Source organism: Hippoglossus hippoglossus, chromosome 11 (assembly GCF_009819705.1).
Source record: "Hippoglossus hippoglossus isolate fHipHip1 chromosome 11, fHipHip1.pri, whole genome shotgun sequence".
In the NCBI taxonomy this organism is placed as follows: Eukaryota; Metazoa; Chordata; class Actinopteri; order Pleuronectiformes; family Pleuronectidae; genus Hippoglossus; species Hippoglossus hippoglossus.
In genome coordinates this window covers 2,867,898-2,882,932 of record NC_047161.1, presented here as the reverse complement: position 1 = coordinate 2,882,932, position 15,035 = coordinate 2,867,898, and the positions used below count along the sequence as shown (strand labels likewise).

Here is a 15,035-nt window from a genome sequence, read left to right as displayed (position 1 = left end):
GATGGTTTATCAACTAGTCCAACGTGGACAGGACGAGAACAGAAACCGTGAAATCAAACTTTTGATGTGGTTTCGTTGTTCCTTTGCCTCAGGGACAGTGTCCTGCAGTAAGAGGCAGATTTATGTGACTCGTCAAACACATTGTCCACAATTGATGTGCATTTAAGTCCAACTCATTTTCAGTCCATCCACACTAATTCCGATCAGTTGTGTTGAGCAGTGCTCGCAGCTGAAGGCTCTGAGCACTTCTTCAGTCTCGTCCTTCTTAAAGCTGAGTCCTCTCTTTGCACTGAAGCACATCGGGACTCTGGAGGTTTGCTTACTGTTGTATTTTTAGAGCTGAAATAACAAATCGATTGACCAAGAAGAAAACCAACCGTTCTCACATTTGCTTTGAACAGTTTCAGAATTATTTTACTATTTGGAAGCTTAATTTCCTCGCGCTTGGTCAAACAAACCACTTAAATTCAATCTTAATTAATCAAGAGAGTTATCTGTTAATTAAGTGATACTGGCTTTTACCCTGTGTGTATCTTATGCTACTTGTTCCCACATGGAACATGTTGTGTTGCATGTAAAGTATTAAGTTTCCGCCTCTCCGTGCACACAACCTGTACTTTACCTTATTTATGAGAAAACGCCTCCTTCACCTCCACGGGACTGTTAAAATCTTATTTGTAAATGAGCTGGAAACACAAGTTTTTACTTCATTAGTTTACTTTGCACAAAGATGTTCATAATATTTAATAGACTCACTGGTTGAGTTTTATATAATACTTCAATAAAAGTGTCTGTTCCTGCACAGCACTGGTGAAACGAGTCTCCCCCTCCTCTCTGCAGGCCCCTCGGCTGGTGAAGCAGTACTGTGTTTGCCACTTGGCCACCGGAGACATGCTGAGGGCCATGGTGGCTTCAGGCTCCGAGCTGGGGAAGAGGCTGAAGGAGACCATGGATGCTGGAAAACTGGTAAAGTTTCCTCACATCTGCGTCTCATGATTCTGTGTGTGTGTGTGTGTTTTTCTTTCTCTGTCCCTCTGGCCTTTCTGAGCCTCTGTTGCCTCTACAGCCCTTTATGTTCATGTCTCATGTTGTATTTGTCTTTTGTGTTTACAGTCACCAAAATGTCTTGCAAAGCTCAAATGTGCAGCGTGGAAAGTTTTCTGTTAAATACTTTTAATACCTTAATTTTCTGTGGTTGATTGATAACACTTTAATCTCTTAACACACACACGTAACAGCAGCAAGAGAAAACAGTGAAGATGGGATGAAAACAAATAAAGGACAGTTTAAAAAACTATAGATGCAAAAGAAAAGTACATTTAGCTAATTACATAAAGTAGTTATTCACATTTATGTAAAATAAAGTCTTGAATCGTCTTGTCAGGGACTGAAGATTTGCTGTAACCAGGTTGGTTGTTTTATCAGTATCAGGTTTCCGCTCCTCTGTGGATCTAGTCTCGGTGTCGTCTCAACATCTGATCTCAGACTCTTTGAAGTTGAGACCATGTCTCTGTGGGGACCCGACCATCTGCTGCAGGACTCCTTGTTCTTCTCGTGTGTTCGGAGTCGTGCTGCCTCGCGGAGCTCTGAGTCCAAACATCTACAGTGTCTAAAGCATTTGAACACAACTGACGTTTACTTTGTGTTTGTTTGATTCGCTCCAGAGTTTGAGACACGACGAGCAAACACACACAGATTATTGTGAATGGTCTAACTTTAGATTTTAGAGGTTTTCTCACACAGTTTACAGCTTTCGTTCTTTCACATCCAGGCAAAATGACTCTAAGCTGAAATATCTTTTTTACTAAATCGATATCCGAACAAATCAAAAGTCTTCGAACCCTTCGTCGTCTTTCTCGACCTGATTTTTCCTCCAAGCGGTTTGCTGTCGTCATTCCCAACCCTCTGTGTTAATCTGTCTTTGTTTGCTTACATGTGTTTATACCCTCTGTGGTAACAAGTCTGTTTGCACCCTGACACTGAATCACTGTTTGTTGTCATGAAGGAAATGTACAACAAGCAAGTTGCGTGCATCAGAGGCACTGAGCTGCAGGGTCAGGATGGTGTGTTCTCGTTGTGTTGCTGCAGATCATAAAGTGAATGAATGGGTTTCTTTTTGTTCTCCTGCAGGTCAGTGATGCGATGGTGGTGGAGCTCATCGAGAAGAATCTGGACACGCCCGCCTGCAAGAACGGATTCCTATTGGACGGATTCCCCCGGACAGTGAAACAAGCAGAGATGGTCAGTGTTGGTGCAGAATGTTTTACAAGTAGAAAATAGGATTTACAGTTTCATTCGGTGACATAAATACATAAATTCAACATATAAGAACGATTAGCTGATGTTTATATTTAGTTTGGTACAAATCAACATCAACACCAGATCACAGTCCTGCACGGGACCAGTTACCCCTGATTATCTCCAAGTCAAGTCCGGACCTGTTAACATATGAACCACAAACTGTCAACCGTGATTAAACCAATGTGTTTAGTTTTACCCGTTACACAACTTTTTGGGAGTTCAGATCCAGTTCCAGACTCTAAACTTAATATCACCGTCGATTTGTCTCTTCCAGCTCGACGACTTGTTGGACAAGAGACACGAGAGCCTGGACTCTGTGATCGAGTTTTCTGTGGACGACTCCCTGCTGGTCCGGAGGATCTGTGGCAGGTAGAAGCTGCTGTGAGAGACAATCAATTATTCAACACCTGAGAGAGGACTCGGCCTGTTTTATTTCCCAAGCACGTTGCTGGTAGACAGCGGCGGTTTATGATTTTTCTTTTTTAAGGGGGTAGGGGGGGGGGGGGGGTGTGGCTGAGAAGCTCCTCGATTGATTCATGTGAGAAGAGGAGTTTGGGAAAGGGAGAGAAGTGGAGCATGAAATCTTGTGATGAACGGAGACAGTCGCCTGAAGGGGAGCGAGGGCGTCGAGCGGTGGGAAGGTCGCAGGTTGGAACCATCAAGAAGTCGATGCTTTGCTCCCTGAGGAGCGGTGAAGCTGCTCGTTGTCCGATTGTACTTAAGTTCTCTGTGCCACTTTGCTGTGCTCTGACTGGAGGCTGACGTACACAGACATGTTTTCAGACGCCGTCATGTGAACAGTCGGAGCTTTAGAAACTGTTGTGAAATGTTTTCATCGGTTTGTTATTGCAGCAGCTTGTCTGTCCTCTTTCTTCCAGAATAACCTCTTCACATTATCTGCACTGAACTGAAAAATACAGATAATCTTTCTGCCCTAGGGCTCCTTTGTGATGAGGTTCCTTTTCAGGTCCAAGTAGGACAAGGGCAGCATGTGACAGGGACAGTTAAATAGTTAGTGAGTCACTGTGTGTCTCCTCCTCCTCCTCCTCCTCCTCCTCCTCCTCACTCTGATTCCTCTCTGTCCCCGTCCTGTCCTTCACCTCCTCACCCTCTCCCCTCCTTTCCCCTCCAGACTAATTCATCAGCCAAGTGGCCGCTCCTACCACGAGGAGTTCAACCCTCCCAAGGAGACCATGAAGGATGACGTAAGTAGTTTGACATCAGACCCACCTCCGGGTGAATATTGATCTTATATTGATATTGTATTATTGATCCCAGTGCAGATGCCAGTAGATTTAAACGGTGCAACACTGAATTCAGTGAAGCAACGAGTAAAGAGAAGGAAGCTCTGACGTTTTTTAACATTCTCTCACACTGACTGTGTTCCCATGTCTCCCTTGTCTCTTCTCAGGTGACCGGCGAGCCACTCATCCGCCGCAGCGACGACAACGAGTCAACGTTGCACTCCCGTCTGGACTCCTACCACCGGCAGACGGTCCCTCTGGTGGAGTACTACAAAGCCCGGGGCCTTCACGCGGCCATCGACGCAGCTCAGAACCCAAACGTCGTCTTCGCTTCCATCATGGCTGCGTTCTCCACCGCCACGGAAATCCCCGCCCGTGCCTCTGCCAGTAAGGACCAAGTCTTTTAAAACCTTTTTTCCTCCTTACCTGATTCTCGTGCACATGCAGCAGATCCCTGGTTCTTTGATGTCATTCATATTTTCCCTGACGTGGCCTCTGGATCTTCCTGTGACACGGAGCCGCTCTGTTTCTTCTCCACTCCTCCGTTTCGTCCTTGACCCTTTGATTTTCCTCGCTGCTCTGCAGTCACCGTGTGTTACGTGGAAGCATCTTGGATGCAGACTGTGTTACCTGCTCGTTCCCCTGAATACTGATGTGTCTCTGTCCTCTCAGGACTGTTGTGAGGAAAAACAATAGCAGATGTTCAGCCTTCCCAGCGGCAAGATTTCAGTCTTTAATTCAGCCTGATGAGACAGTTTGATGCTGATATTCTGCTCTGGGCTCAACAGTGTTTACTCCTTTTTTTGTCACTGTTCTCAAGCTTAAGTTTACAAAGCTGACTGACGGCCTTCATGTTGTTTTTTCTGTCCCTAAATGAATGTGACTTTAAGGAGAAGTCATATTCAGGTTCATAATTAAAATGTATTATTAGTTAAAGTTCACTTTCCTTATACTGTCCGTGGCTGCAGCTCCTCTTTTCAGCCTCTGTATCTTCTGTAAAGTGAACGTTAGAGACCTGATTGTACTTTGAGCATTTAAATGACCAGAATAAAATATTATCAGTCATTGCTTGTTCTCTGTAATTAATCTAAATCTTTTCTCTTCTCTCCCCCCCCCCCCCGTCTTCCAGCTGGTTGAATCCTGAGCTGCTGCGTTTCCACCGAGACGAGGAGTTGGATCTGGGAGCAGAAGTTGCTCGTGTGGGTGAACAGATGGAGGGAGAGGGGGGGGGGGTCAGACATTCCTAAACATCTTGGGTTAAGGTTAACTTTCCCGTTGGGCTCTTAGTTTTCAGCACTTATCGATTCCTTCATTCTGGGAAGATGTGAGTGAAGCATCTTCCTGTCAAGGATTCCCCCTCTACTTAATAAATCTGCTTTTCTACATCACATCTTCTCCGTGTTGTGTTTTTTGTTTTTCATCAAACTGTGAAAACCTGATAAAGTTTGAATGTGACACTTGTCTGTTTCTGTGATTTAGGTTTTGTTCTGTGAAAATAAACGACTGTTTAGAGACTTGTGACATATTTAAATCTAGAAAGAAACAAAACCAACTCTGATAATTGATCAGAGCCATGAATCCTGGATCTAATCAGGAAGACACACACACACGTAGATTCTACTGTACTTGTGTTTATTTACAAGATTTATAATATATCATATTTACATGTGTACAAAGGGGGTGAGGGGTTTGTTTTGAGGAGGAGGAAAAGGGAGGAGGGGAGAAGTGGGTGAGGTAAGAAGGGGTGAGGGGCTTCAGGACAAACGTCCCGTCATCCCTTCCTTCTTCGTGTAATGGTTTGCTGGTTCAGGAGTTTGTCTTCGTCCTCCACCTCCACTGTCTCCAGCTGCTCCTCCTCCTCTTCCTCCTCTTCCTCTCCAGCTCGTCCTCGTCTCACTCAGCTTGTCCAGGCAGGTCAGGTATGATGTGGTGGAAGCTCGGCTCCTCTGTGTTTCTGTCTCTATCAGCTCGTCCCATTACATGAGGAGATATGAACAGTATACTAAAAACCAGTATAACGTATGTAGTATAATACTTATACTGCATAGTGTGTGTAGTATGATACTTGTACTACACAATGTATGTAGTATAATACTTCTAATTGATAGTGTATGTAGCATTATACTTGTACTAAATAATGTATCTAGTATAATATTACTACTACACAGTGTATCTAGTGTAATACTTGTACTACATGTAGTAATATTTTCCACAACAATAAACCAGCCCTAGTTCCTGAGCGGGACGTGACGTAACTGGTCGGGGCTTTCCTCCATGACGTCAGCCAGCGGCGGGGCGGGGCGGAGATTAGTCCGAGTTTCAGCGCCGATCTCCGGGGAAGCAGAAGAAGCAGAGGCCGCTGTCACCTGCCAGAACCGGAGCTACCCACCACCACCACCACCACCTCCTGCTGCTGCTGCTGCCCGAGAGCAGAGAGGCCGGAGCGGCCACAGGACGGAGGTTCAGACCCGGTTCAGAGCCGCAGCTTCGGAGAGGCAGAGCGAGGCAGCGCGGGGAGGACGCCCGGGAGAGGAGGCGAAGAAGCGGCCGTGGCGTCGCTGCTCAGCCGCAGAAACCCGGCCCTGAGTGAGGTGAGTGCCCGGTGCTAAACCCTCCGTTTCCCCGCTGCTCGTCTCACGTGTCAGGGCTTTGATCACCTGGATGTAAAAACAGCGTCATCTCAAACATGGTCATCACACAGGAAACACATCTGTATCATGGTCATCACACAGGAAACACATCTGTATCATGACCACCACACAGGAACCACATCTGTATCATGACCACCACACAGGAACCACATCTGTATCATGACCACCACACAGGAACCACATCTGTATCATGACCACCACACAGGAAACACATCTGTATCATGGTCATCACACACGGACCACATCTGTATCATGACCACCACACAGGAACCACATCTGTATCATGACCATCAACACAGGAACCACATCTGTATCATGACCATCAACACAGGAAACACATCTGTATCATGACCATCAACACGGGAAACACATCTGTATCATGACCACCACACAGGAACCACATCTGTATCATGACCATCAACACAGGAAACACATCTGTATCATGACCACCACACAGGAAACACATCTGTATCATGACCACCACACAGGAACCACATCTGTATCATGACCACCACACAGGAAACACATCTGTATCATGACCATCAACACAGGAAACACATCTGTATCATGACCACCACACAGGAACCACATCTGTATCATGACCACCACACAGGAAACACATCTGTATCATGACCATCAACACAGGAAACACATCTGTATCATGACCACCACACAGGAAACACATCTGTATCATGACCACCACACAGGAAACACATCTGTATCATGACCATCAACACAGGAAACACATCTGTATCATGAGAACATCAAGCAGGACTGAAAGTAATAAACCATCAGATCTAATTTGACCAGGGAGTTAAGATCCGGACTGACTTTCCCTTTAAACACATTCCTGTCTGCGCTGCCGCTCCCAGTCCCTGTGTGGTCAGAGCTGCTGGGTCCTCACACGTTTCATGTTGCTTCTGCAGAAAGAAAAGTCTGAACAGAGGAGATGTTATGATCAATATGAGGTAGATGGACGAGAAGCTGCTGGAAGGAATCACAATCAACCCAGTCGGGATGATTGTGGGAATATTTGGGCTTGAACCACATTTTATCATCATACTTTAAGAGGTTCAGTCACATTTTCCAGCGTCACAGGAGAAAAGAAAACTTAAAGGTTCAGTGTGTAGAATCTAGTGACCTCTAGTGGTGAGGTTGCATGTTGCAGCTGAACACCCCTCACCTCCCCCTCCCCCTCCAAACATGACAGAGAACCTGTGGAAACCTTCAGTTGTCGTAGAAACTCAAAAGGTTCAGTTTGTCCAGTCTGGGCTTCAAAAGAGACGACCCGCTCCCGATGTAAATATAAAGTATTTAAATATCTGTAGATAAAAAGCTGTTAGAGTTGTAATGTGTCTGCGACGGCTGAGTCTTTGTGTCTTCTAGTTGTAAATAATATTTAAAGTATTGCAGAAAGTAGCCTGTGGGATTCAGTGGAGGATTCAGTGGAGGATTCAGTGGAGTCCACAGATGTGTCACGTTTCGTTCTCCTGGTGTTTTCCTTTCATCGTGAGTCAGAACTGTGAATAATCTGTGCTCATGTTTGTTTTAAGACGCTTGAGTGGAAGGGAGGAGACGTGTCGAGCTGCACAGACTCGGGGACGAAGGTTCGGAGGATCTGGAAATAAACTGTAGCTGCTCGCTCTTACCTGACGCAGTAAATCCACATGTTAAGTTTTTCCTGATTATCTGCAGCGTTCTCAAGTAAACCAGTATGGATCAGACTGGGAACTGAACTCAAAGCACTGGCGGATACTGAGCACATATTCAATACCAGTGAGGTTTTCTTTGTGTAAAATCAGCGTTTGTTTGAGTTTTAACTATAAATAAAATTAGCTGCCCAGGTTTTATTTTCCTCATCAATTAATCTGCAGATTCTTTTTCACCGATTCATTAATAAATCGTTTTTGTCAGCAAATTGTGAGAAAAAAAAAAAAAACCCTGCCAGATAAATCTGTCGTTATGTTTAAAAAGTTCAAATTAGATTTCTAACATGTCATTGTGTTTACTGTCGGATACCAACAACATTCTCTCGGGCTTCAGATTCGAACCATTACCTCATCCAGGGGCGGTTTGGGTTCCCGTCCCGTCACGTGTCTCGGGTTACGGACAATAGCCAGGAATCACACGCTCGCTTGTCAGACGCACTGAGTCCGTGTCCGTGCATTGTGCTGCTGTTTCCTCCCTGAAACCTGAATCCACTCGTCCACCTCACTACTGTTACACCTCCTCTGTGTCTGTGCAGACCCCAGTGTGTGTCTGTGTGTGTCTGTGTGTGTCTGTCTGTGTCTGTGTGTGTGTGTGTGTCAAGAGGACGTGGTGTAAAGGGGCTTTGCTCTTTGCGACTGCAGGCCTGACATTAAACATTCAACAACTCAGCAGTGTGGCTCCTGAATGTTCCTCTAATTATAGACACTCCCAGCCTGGTTCCCTGTACCTCCACCTTCCAGCGCTCTGGATTACTGGATGTACTTTTTGTGTGTGTGTGTGTGTCCGTGTGTGTGTGTTCGTGTGTGTGTGTGTGTTTGAGAAAGACAAAATGCTCAAACTCTCCATTTGCGTTCCCACGTTATTCCTCCCGTAAGAATATGGTGTTTGAAGTTTTACCAGAAGGAAACAGACGTCTTGTTAGTTATCTTGCGTGACATTTATCTGAATGAGAGTTGCGGTCAGTAAAGTTCCACACAAACAGTAAATGGTTTGGCAGATGGAGAGATTCTGAGTTCTGTGGAAACTGGAATCCACTGGAAACTGTGAATGCAGCCTCATGTAAGTGGAGGGATGGAAACCTGCCAACTCCATGTCTCTAATTTCCAAAGCAAAGGTTGTGTAAACATCATTAGTAGATAACACATCAGCACACACGCACACACAACAACAACCACACACACGCACACACACACACACACACACACACACACACACACACACACACACACACACCCACGCGCACACACACACAGTAAACAGTGTGTGTTAGTAGTTGGATTCCAGGGAAGAGCAGGCGTTACCACACTAGTTGTTCCACAGAACACGGCCTCGGTCATCTGTGATATCGCTCTAATCAGGCCGCCGTCACATTCGAGTAATAATATAAAAGGTATTGTTGGAACAGAATCCACAACAAATCGTGTGGGCAGCTCTGTGCTGCTGGGAAGCTTCTTCATAATGTGCACGTGTGAAATATTGACAGAAAGTACTTCATGTTCGACACTAACTTCAGGCTTTGTTCCACTAAAAATGTCTTTTATATATATATATTTTTGTATATTTCTGTGTATAAAAACCACCAGATTTATCTGTTCCAGCAGAGGTGGTTCATGGGACTTTTCTCCTTTTTGATAGCAAGATAAAGACTTGATTGACAGACTGATAAAAGTACGTTGACACATTTTATTTTAACAAAGGAAGCTTTGAATTTGCCTTGCGTGTCGTCCTGTGCTCAGATCTGTCACCATCTTGTACCTTCAATACGAAGCCCCTCAGTTTAACTTAGTGCAAAGACTGAACTGCTTCTACTCTCTGTGGATCAAACAAGTCGGAGGCAACGTGTTGATCCGTGTCAGACGTGCTCGTAGCAGCTCCTGTAGCAGGGGTCGGCTTCTGGCTGTAGCTTCACAGTTAGAGTGTAAATGGGAGACCATCAAACTTCTTATTTAATTCTCACTAAGAAGGAAAATAAGATCATTTATTAGACATTTTAAACTATTATTTAAGCAGGAAGTGTGTGTGTGTGTGTGTGTGTGTGACTCTGGGATGTTGACACAGGGCGTAGTGTTTTACCGAGAATTACCGATCTAAAAACATTCCTAATTTGTGTGAATGTGTTAGAACGTTTTAGAAACCAGTTAATCAGTCGTGATCTTAAATGTGTGACTCAGTCGGTCCTTCTGCTCACTGGAGAAACCTTGACTGAGTGTGTGTCTGTGAGTGTGTGTGTGTGTGTGTGTGTCTGTGTGTGTCTGTGTGTGTGTGTGTGTGTATTCTACGAGAAACAAGTGTTCTTACAAAGATGCAGAGATCCTCCAAAGTGAGGACATTCTGCTTCACCTCAGTTCTTTTAAAGGAACATTTAGTCCCTAATAATGTGTGTGTGTCTGATCTATGTGGTCCATTAAAACGATAACTACCTCGGGGCTGGACGATGCCTAACAACAGAGCAACGGGTGCTTTAGTGCCATTTGCAAAGTGCAGCTGAAACAATAAAATCCTCATAATAATGGGTCAGTAGCTTTCATTACTGAGACCACAGCCACGAGGACGTGGAACCCTCTGTAGTTAAAGGTCCCTGCAAAGCTCTTATCCAAACCAACTCAAACACAAATGTCATTTTTCGGGTTTTGGCCTCGTGCACTGAGGCTTCGGTGCTTCAGGAGCATCTTGTATTTTATATTTGCAGCAGTACAGTGGAGTTTAATACAGTTTTGTCTTCTCTGAAAAACTTTGAGGTGCTTGCATATTCATTTCATTTCATTTCAAGAAAAAAAAATGACACTTCCCTTTTCTAAAATTAAGATTTTACGAGAAAAACACCGGACGAGCTCAAATAAGGCGATGCACTGTTTTTCATGAAGATAAAAAACAGAAGTACAAAATTAGCTCCATGGCAACAGGCAATACAAGTAAAAGTAGCTTTTGCAGATAACTTCTGTATTTACAGGTAATTAAACCTGTAAAAGAGTAGTTTCAATGCTCGGGACCTTTAAATAACAGCAAACCAAAAGAATCAGCCGTTATTTAGCATCACATGTTTTTTTTTTTATTTGGCTGCACTAACACACGTCTACAGCAGAGTCAGCAAAGGTTTAACTTTATTTCCCCAGTGCCTTTTAGCTGATTGTCTCTAATTAGCTCTCTCGCACACGCACACACACACACACGCATTATTAGCTCCGGGTTGAGTGGATGACCACCTGTCTCTGTCCAGGGACCCTCAGATTAGCAGGGTTTTAGTGGGTATCACGGTCTGATCCGGAGCGTCTGCCGGACCTGAGCCCTCTGTGGATCTGCTCATGGTCAAACAGAGTCATCAGTCAGGTTAGATCTGAGGCTTTTAGCTGAGGCTCTTATCCAAAGTGATGAGGTGCTGCTGAGTGCAACAACAGGATAATCGCTTTAGTCTGATTTGTCATGTGAAAGAGAAATGCCTCAGATGTTTGTCTGAGAAATATCAGAAGTTTGTTAAATATTTTTCACCAGCTACCGGCTGATTACTGGTCTGTTCAGGCTTGTTTGTTCCTGTGGTTGGTTGGATTTAATGCTCCTGCATCAGAATGTGAGCAGGTTACATCAGAGGTTTTCTAGATGATGTATTTTATCCAGACGAGTGAAACAGAGGAGAAGCAGCCGGACAAGTTCTCCTGAGAATCTGTAAAGACAATAAACATGAGCGAGGTTCAGAGGAAACTCAGGGTTCGGACACTTAGTTAAAAAAATGTGTTTGGAAATTCTGCACTTAAACTTAATGATAACGCGAATAAGAGGAATTCGTGTTTTCAGACATGACCTGCAGATAAAGTTCAGAGAAGCGAGTCTGGAGTTCACCCAGAGTTTGTCTTTTTCACACATGCACAACACAGCGGGAGGTTTTTTCTGCACAGACGCGTCCGCAACCGCATCAAATCCTCCGTATAGACAGGTGCAGCAGACAGAGACAGGAAGTGACATATTAACTCTGCACGGCACACAGAACACCAGCGTCGGCTCATCACCGCAAACTCCCTGTAGACCTTCTGTCGGTGTCTCCTACGTGCGTGACACTTCCTTTTACACCGGGAGATATTTGTTTCATTTTGGTGTCTGCTGCGTGTTAGAAGCACGTCAACCAAATCTTCACTGTGCAGTTTTTTGTTGATTATATCATTAAACTTGTAAAGTGTACTCGTGTTGTTATAGTTTTGTGTGTGTGTGTGTACGTGTGTGTGTGTGTGTGTGTGTGTGTGTGTGTGTGTGTGTGTGTGTGTGAGATCTTCATGCAGACATGTCGAGGCTCGCAGTGAATCATCTTGTTCGATTACAGCGATGAGAGCTCTCGTTACAGAACATCTGGAGCACACAGCTGATTACTGAGGCCCGAGTGTGTGTGTGTGTGTGTGTGTGTGTGTGTGTGTGTGTGTGTGTGTGTGTGTGTGTGTGTGTGTGTCTGTGTGTGTGTGTGGGGCCTATCATTCTTCCTTATGGCCTCTCTAATGTGGAACAACCTGCCAGTGGAGCCCACGCTCTCTGAATCACTTCACTGTCATAAAGTCTTATTAAAAATGTATTGGTCTTATTTAATCAGAACAAACAGCTTCTAAACTTTAATGTTTAAACGTTAAGTTGTTTTACTGGACGAGTTATTGTCGTTTATCAGGTTTGTAGATGGGACGTGTTTCACTTGATGTGATTCACAAAGTGCTGCAGGGAGACAGCAAATCATAAAGGAACTAAAAACGTGCCTGACATCATTGATGCTGTTTCTTCTCTTTACAGCTGCGTATTTTTTAAGAATTAAATGCATCTGGTCACATCTTCTCTCTTTTGTTAGCGTTGCCAGACTTTTGATTTGTTGCAGCTCAGAGGAACGTGTGGCTCCTCCTCTTCCTGGACAATCTGTGACTCGCCTCGACACGTCTCCAACTCGCATGAGACCAGAACCAGGGACTTGATGAGAATTAGCCACTGAGGAAATAAAGGTGTTAATAGATCTAAAATCAATGGTGACATTTCTAAATAATAATGGCTCAGGGCCTCTGCTTATGATTATATATAGATAAAGTGGATTTCATAGATGCAAAGATAGAAACAATTCATTCCTAAGTGTATGTGGTGCAGACGTTTCCAATTTGGGAAGATTGCGTTATGAATTTTTAGGCCAGTTCACTAAGTTGAGTTCCAATCAGTGAATCTTAGGTTTATTGATTAATTTTGTCCCAAAAAGGTCAAAACCTAGCGACCATCACAAGTTCCCAGTTCCCTCTTTCATGTTGGGTCTGTTAACAATCACATAAAACAGAGAAAAACATCAAATCTCTTTTATATCTGAGAGGCTGGAACCAAGATGCATTGAGTAATTCAAAGTATTATTTTTTGCACAATCCACTCCACTGATTGTTTGAGTGTGTGTACTTGTGAGTTGTGTGTGTGTGTGTGTGTGTGTGTGCGCTGCCGGTTGCAGCTTGTAGGCTGGCCGTGCCCTGCAGGGAGAGATTTGAAGATCCCAAAGTGCTGAGGTGGTGATTCTACAGTGTGAAGCAGAGGAGTCGGAGAACACCTCCACCTCTCTCTCTCTCTCCCTCTCTCTCTCTCTCTCCCTCTCTCTCTCTCTCTCTCTCTCTCTCTCTCTCTCTCTCTGTCTCTCTCTCTCTCTCTCTCTCTCTCTCTCTCTCTCTCTCTCTCTCTCTCTAAATCCTTCACTAGTGGCCTGTGTGTGTCACCATGCAGGAGGAATGTGTTTAAAAACTGGTGCTAGAAAGCGACATAATCCGTGATTTACGTTCACAGAAAACGAGCAACTCTGACCCATCACCTCATAATCGGACAGTACGACCCTGTGAAGCATCGCGTCAGCTGTTACACTTCACGATCTGCAGACCAACACATGCACAAAGACACACACACGCACACACAGACACACACAAACGGCTTCTACACATAACTTCATGTTTGGACGCACCGAGAAGAAAAACTTGATGTTTCTTTTGGACGAAGCAGGACGACATGACCACGAGTGTTTCTGAAACCTTGATATAGAAAACATAGTGTGTGTGTGTGTCTGTGTGTGTCTGTGTGTCCGTGTGTGTCTGTATGTGTGTGTGTGTGGCAGATGGGTCTGAGCAGCCTGAGAACTTCACAATCTGGACTTGATTTGTTATCAACACGCTCACACACACACTTTGTTCCTCCTCCTACTCCACTGCTGCTCAATTTAACACACACTCACACACACATGTTGGGCTTGCTACAGTTGTGGGGACGGTCTTAAACTCAACCTCAGTCTAACCTGAGGCCTTGAGACCAAATGTCCCATTGCACGGCCCGCCCCAATCTCTCCGACCTGAAGTGAGTCAGGTCTACGGAGAACTGTCCCGCCCTTATCGGTGTCTCCTAGCAACAGAGCTGCAGACAAGAACGTTTTAATAAACCGTAGCTGTCCCTGATACTTTAAATTTAAAAGTCAAAGTATCGGACATCTTGTTGCTTGCAGCTGCCGCCGTTATCTCTTTGAAAAACTGTCGGTTGCTGAAGCGAAATGAATCCTGGGATAGTTCGGCCCGAGAGGGATCCACGTGTTGGAGGCTTCTCGCCGCTGTGAGGTCTCTGAATGCAGCCGCCGAAAGAGGAATCCAGTTCGCTGTCGTTGTGAAGACCAGACACAATGTCTTGGTCCTCACAACCACGAGAAAGACGTGCACACACACACACACACACACACACACACTAATCTCCGAGTGTCGCTGCTCGTACAAAGCATTTCTCTTCCTCTGTCTTTCACCTGTGTGGTTTCAGTGGCTCTCGATCTTTCTCTACTCAGACACACACAGGTTCCGTCTCTCTCTCTCTGGAGATTCACTGATCTCTCTTCTCCCTGAGAGCATCGGCACGGACAGAAATTACACTGGTTCGCAAAAGGTCTGTGACAGGATTTAATAATGAAAATAAGGTTTAAGGTGTAAACGATTTGTTTCTGCTTTCACATCTGGCTCAAAAGACACAGGTGGATGTTCATTTACCGACAATTATTACAAACTCGGTTGGTGCGAGTATATATTTAGGAACTGCAGCTTTTTCCTACTCCCTGAACGCTCCCTGTTTGACCTTGAGAAGACGATGAGTGATGCGCGGCCGTGGTTACTGTGCG

General features: G+C 44.8%; 2 protein-coding genes across 4 annotated transcripts in view; one reads left to right on the top strand and one right to left on the bottom strand.

The window, feature by feature from the left end:
- The window catches only part of ak2 (adenylate kinase 2), a 29,771-nt gene extending 24,984 nt beyond the window's left edge, over positions 1-4,787 (top strand). For 2 of the 3 annotated variants that reach the window (XM_034600985.1, XM_034600984.1), the window contains 6 exons: positions 841-966; positions 2,131-2,241; positions 2,576-2,670; positions 3,434-3,506; positions 3,713-3,932; positions 4,675-4,787. In XM_034600985.1, coding sequence (XP_034456876.1) covers positions 841-966; positions 2,131-2,241; positions 2,576-2,670; positions 3,434-3,506; positions 3,713-3,932; positions 4,675-4,682 — 633 coding nt within the window. In that variant the 3' untranslated portion in view covers positions 4,683-4,787. Of the gene's footprint in view, positions 1-840; positions 967-2,130; positions 2,242-2,575; positions 2,671-3,433; positions 3,507-3,712; positions 3,968-4,674 lie in introns of those variants that run through there. The other variant, XM_034600983.1, reaches the window with a different exon arrangement.
- LOC117770959 (tapasin-like) overlaps positions 1-15,035 on the bottom strand; it is a 1,175,540-nt gene that overhangs the window by 303,870 nt on the left and 856,635 nt on the right. The window lies entirely within an intron of this gene.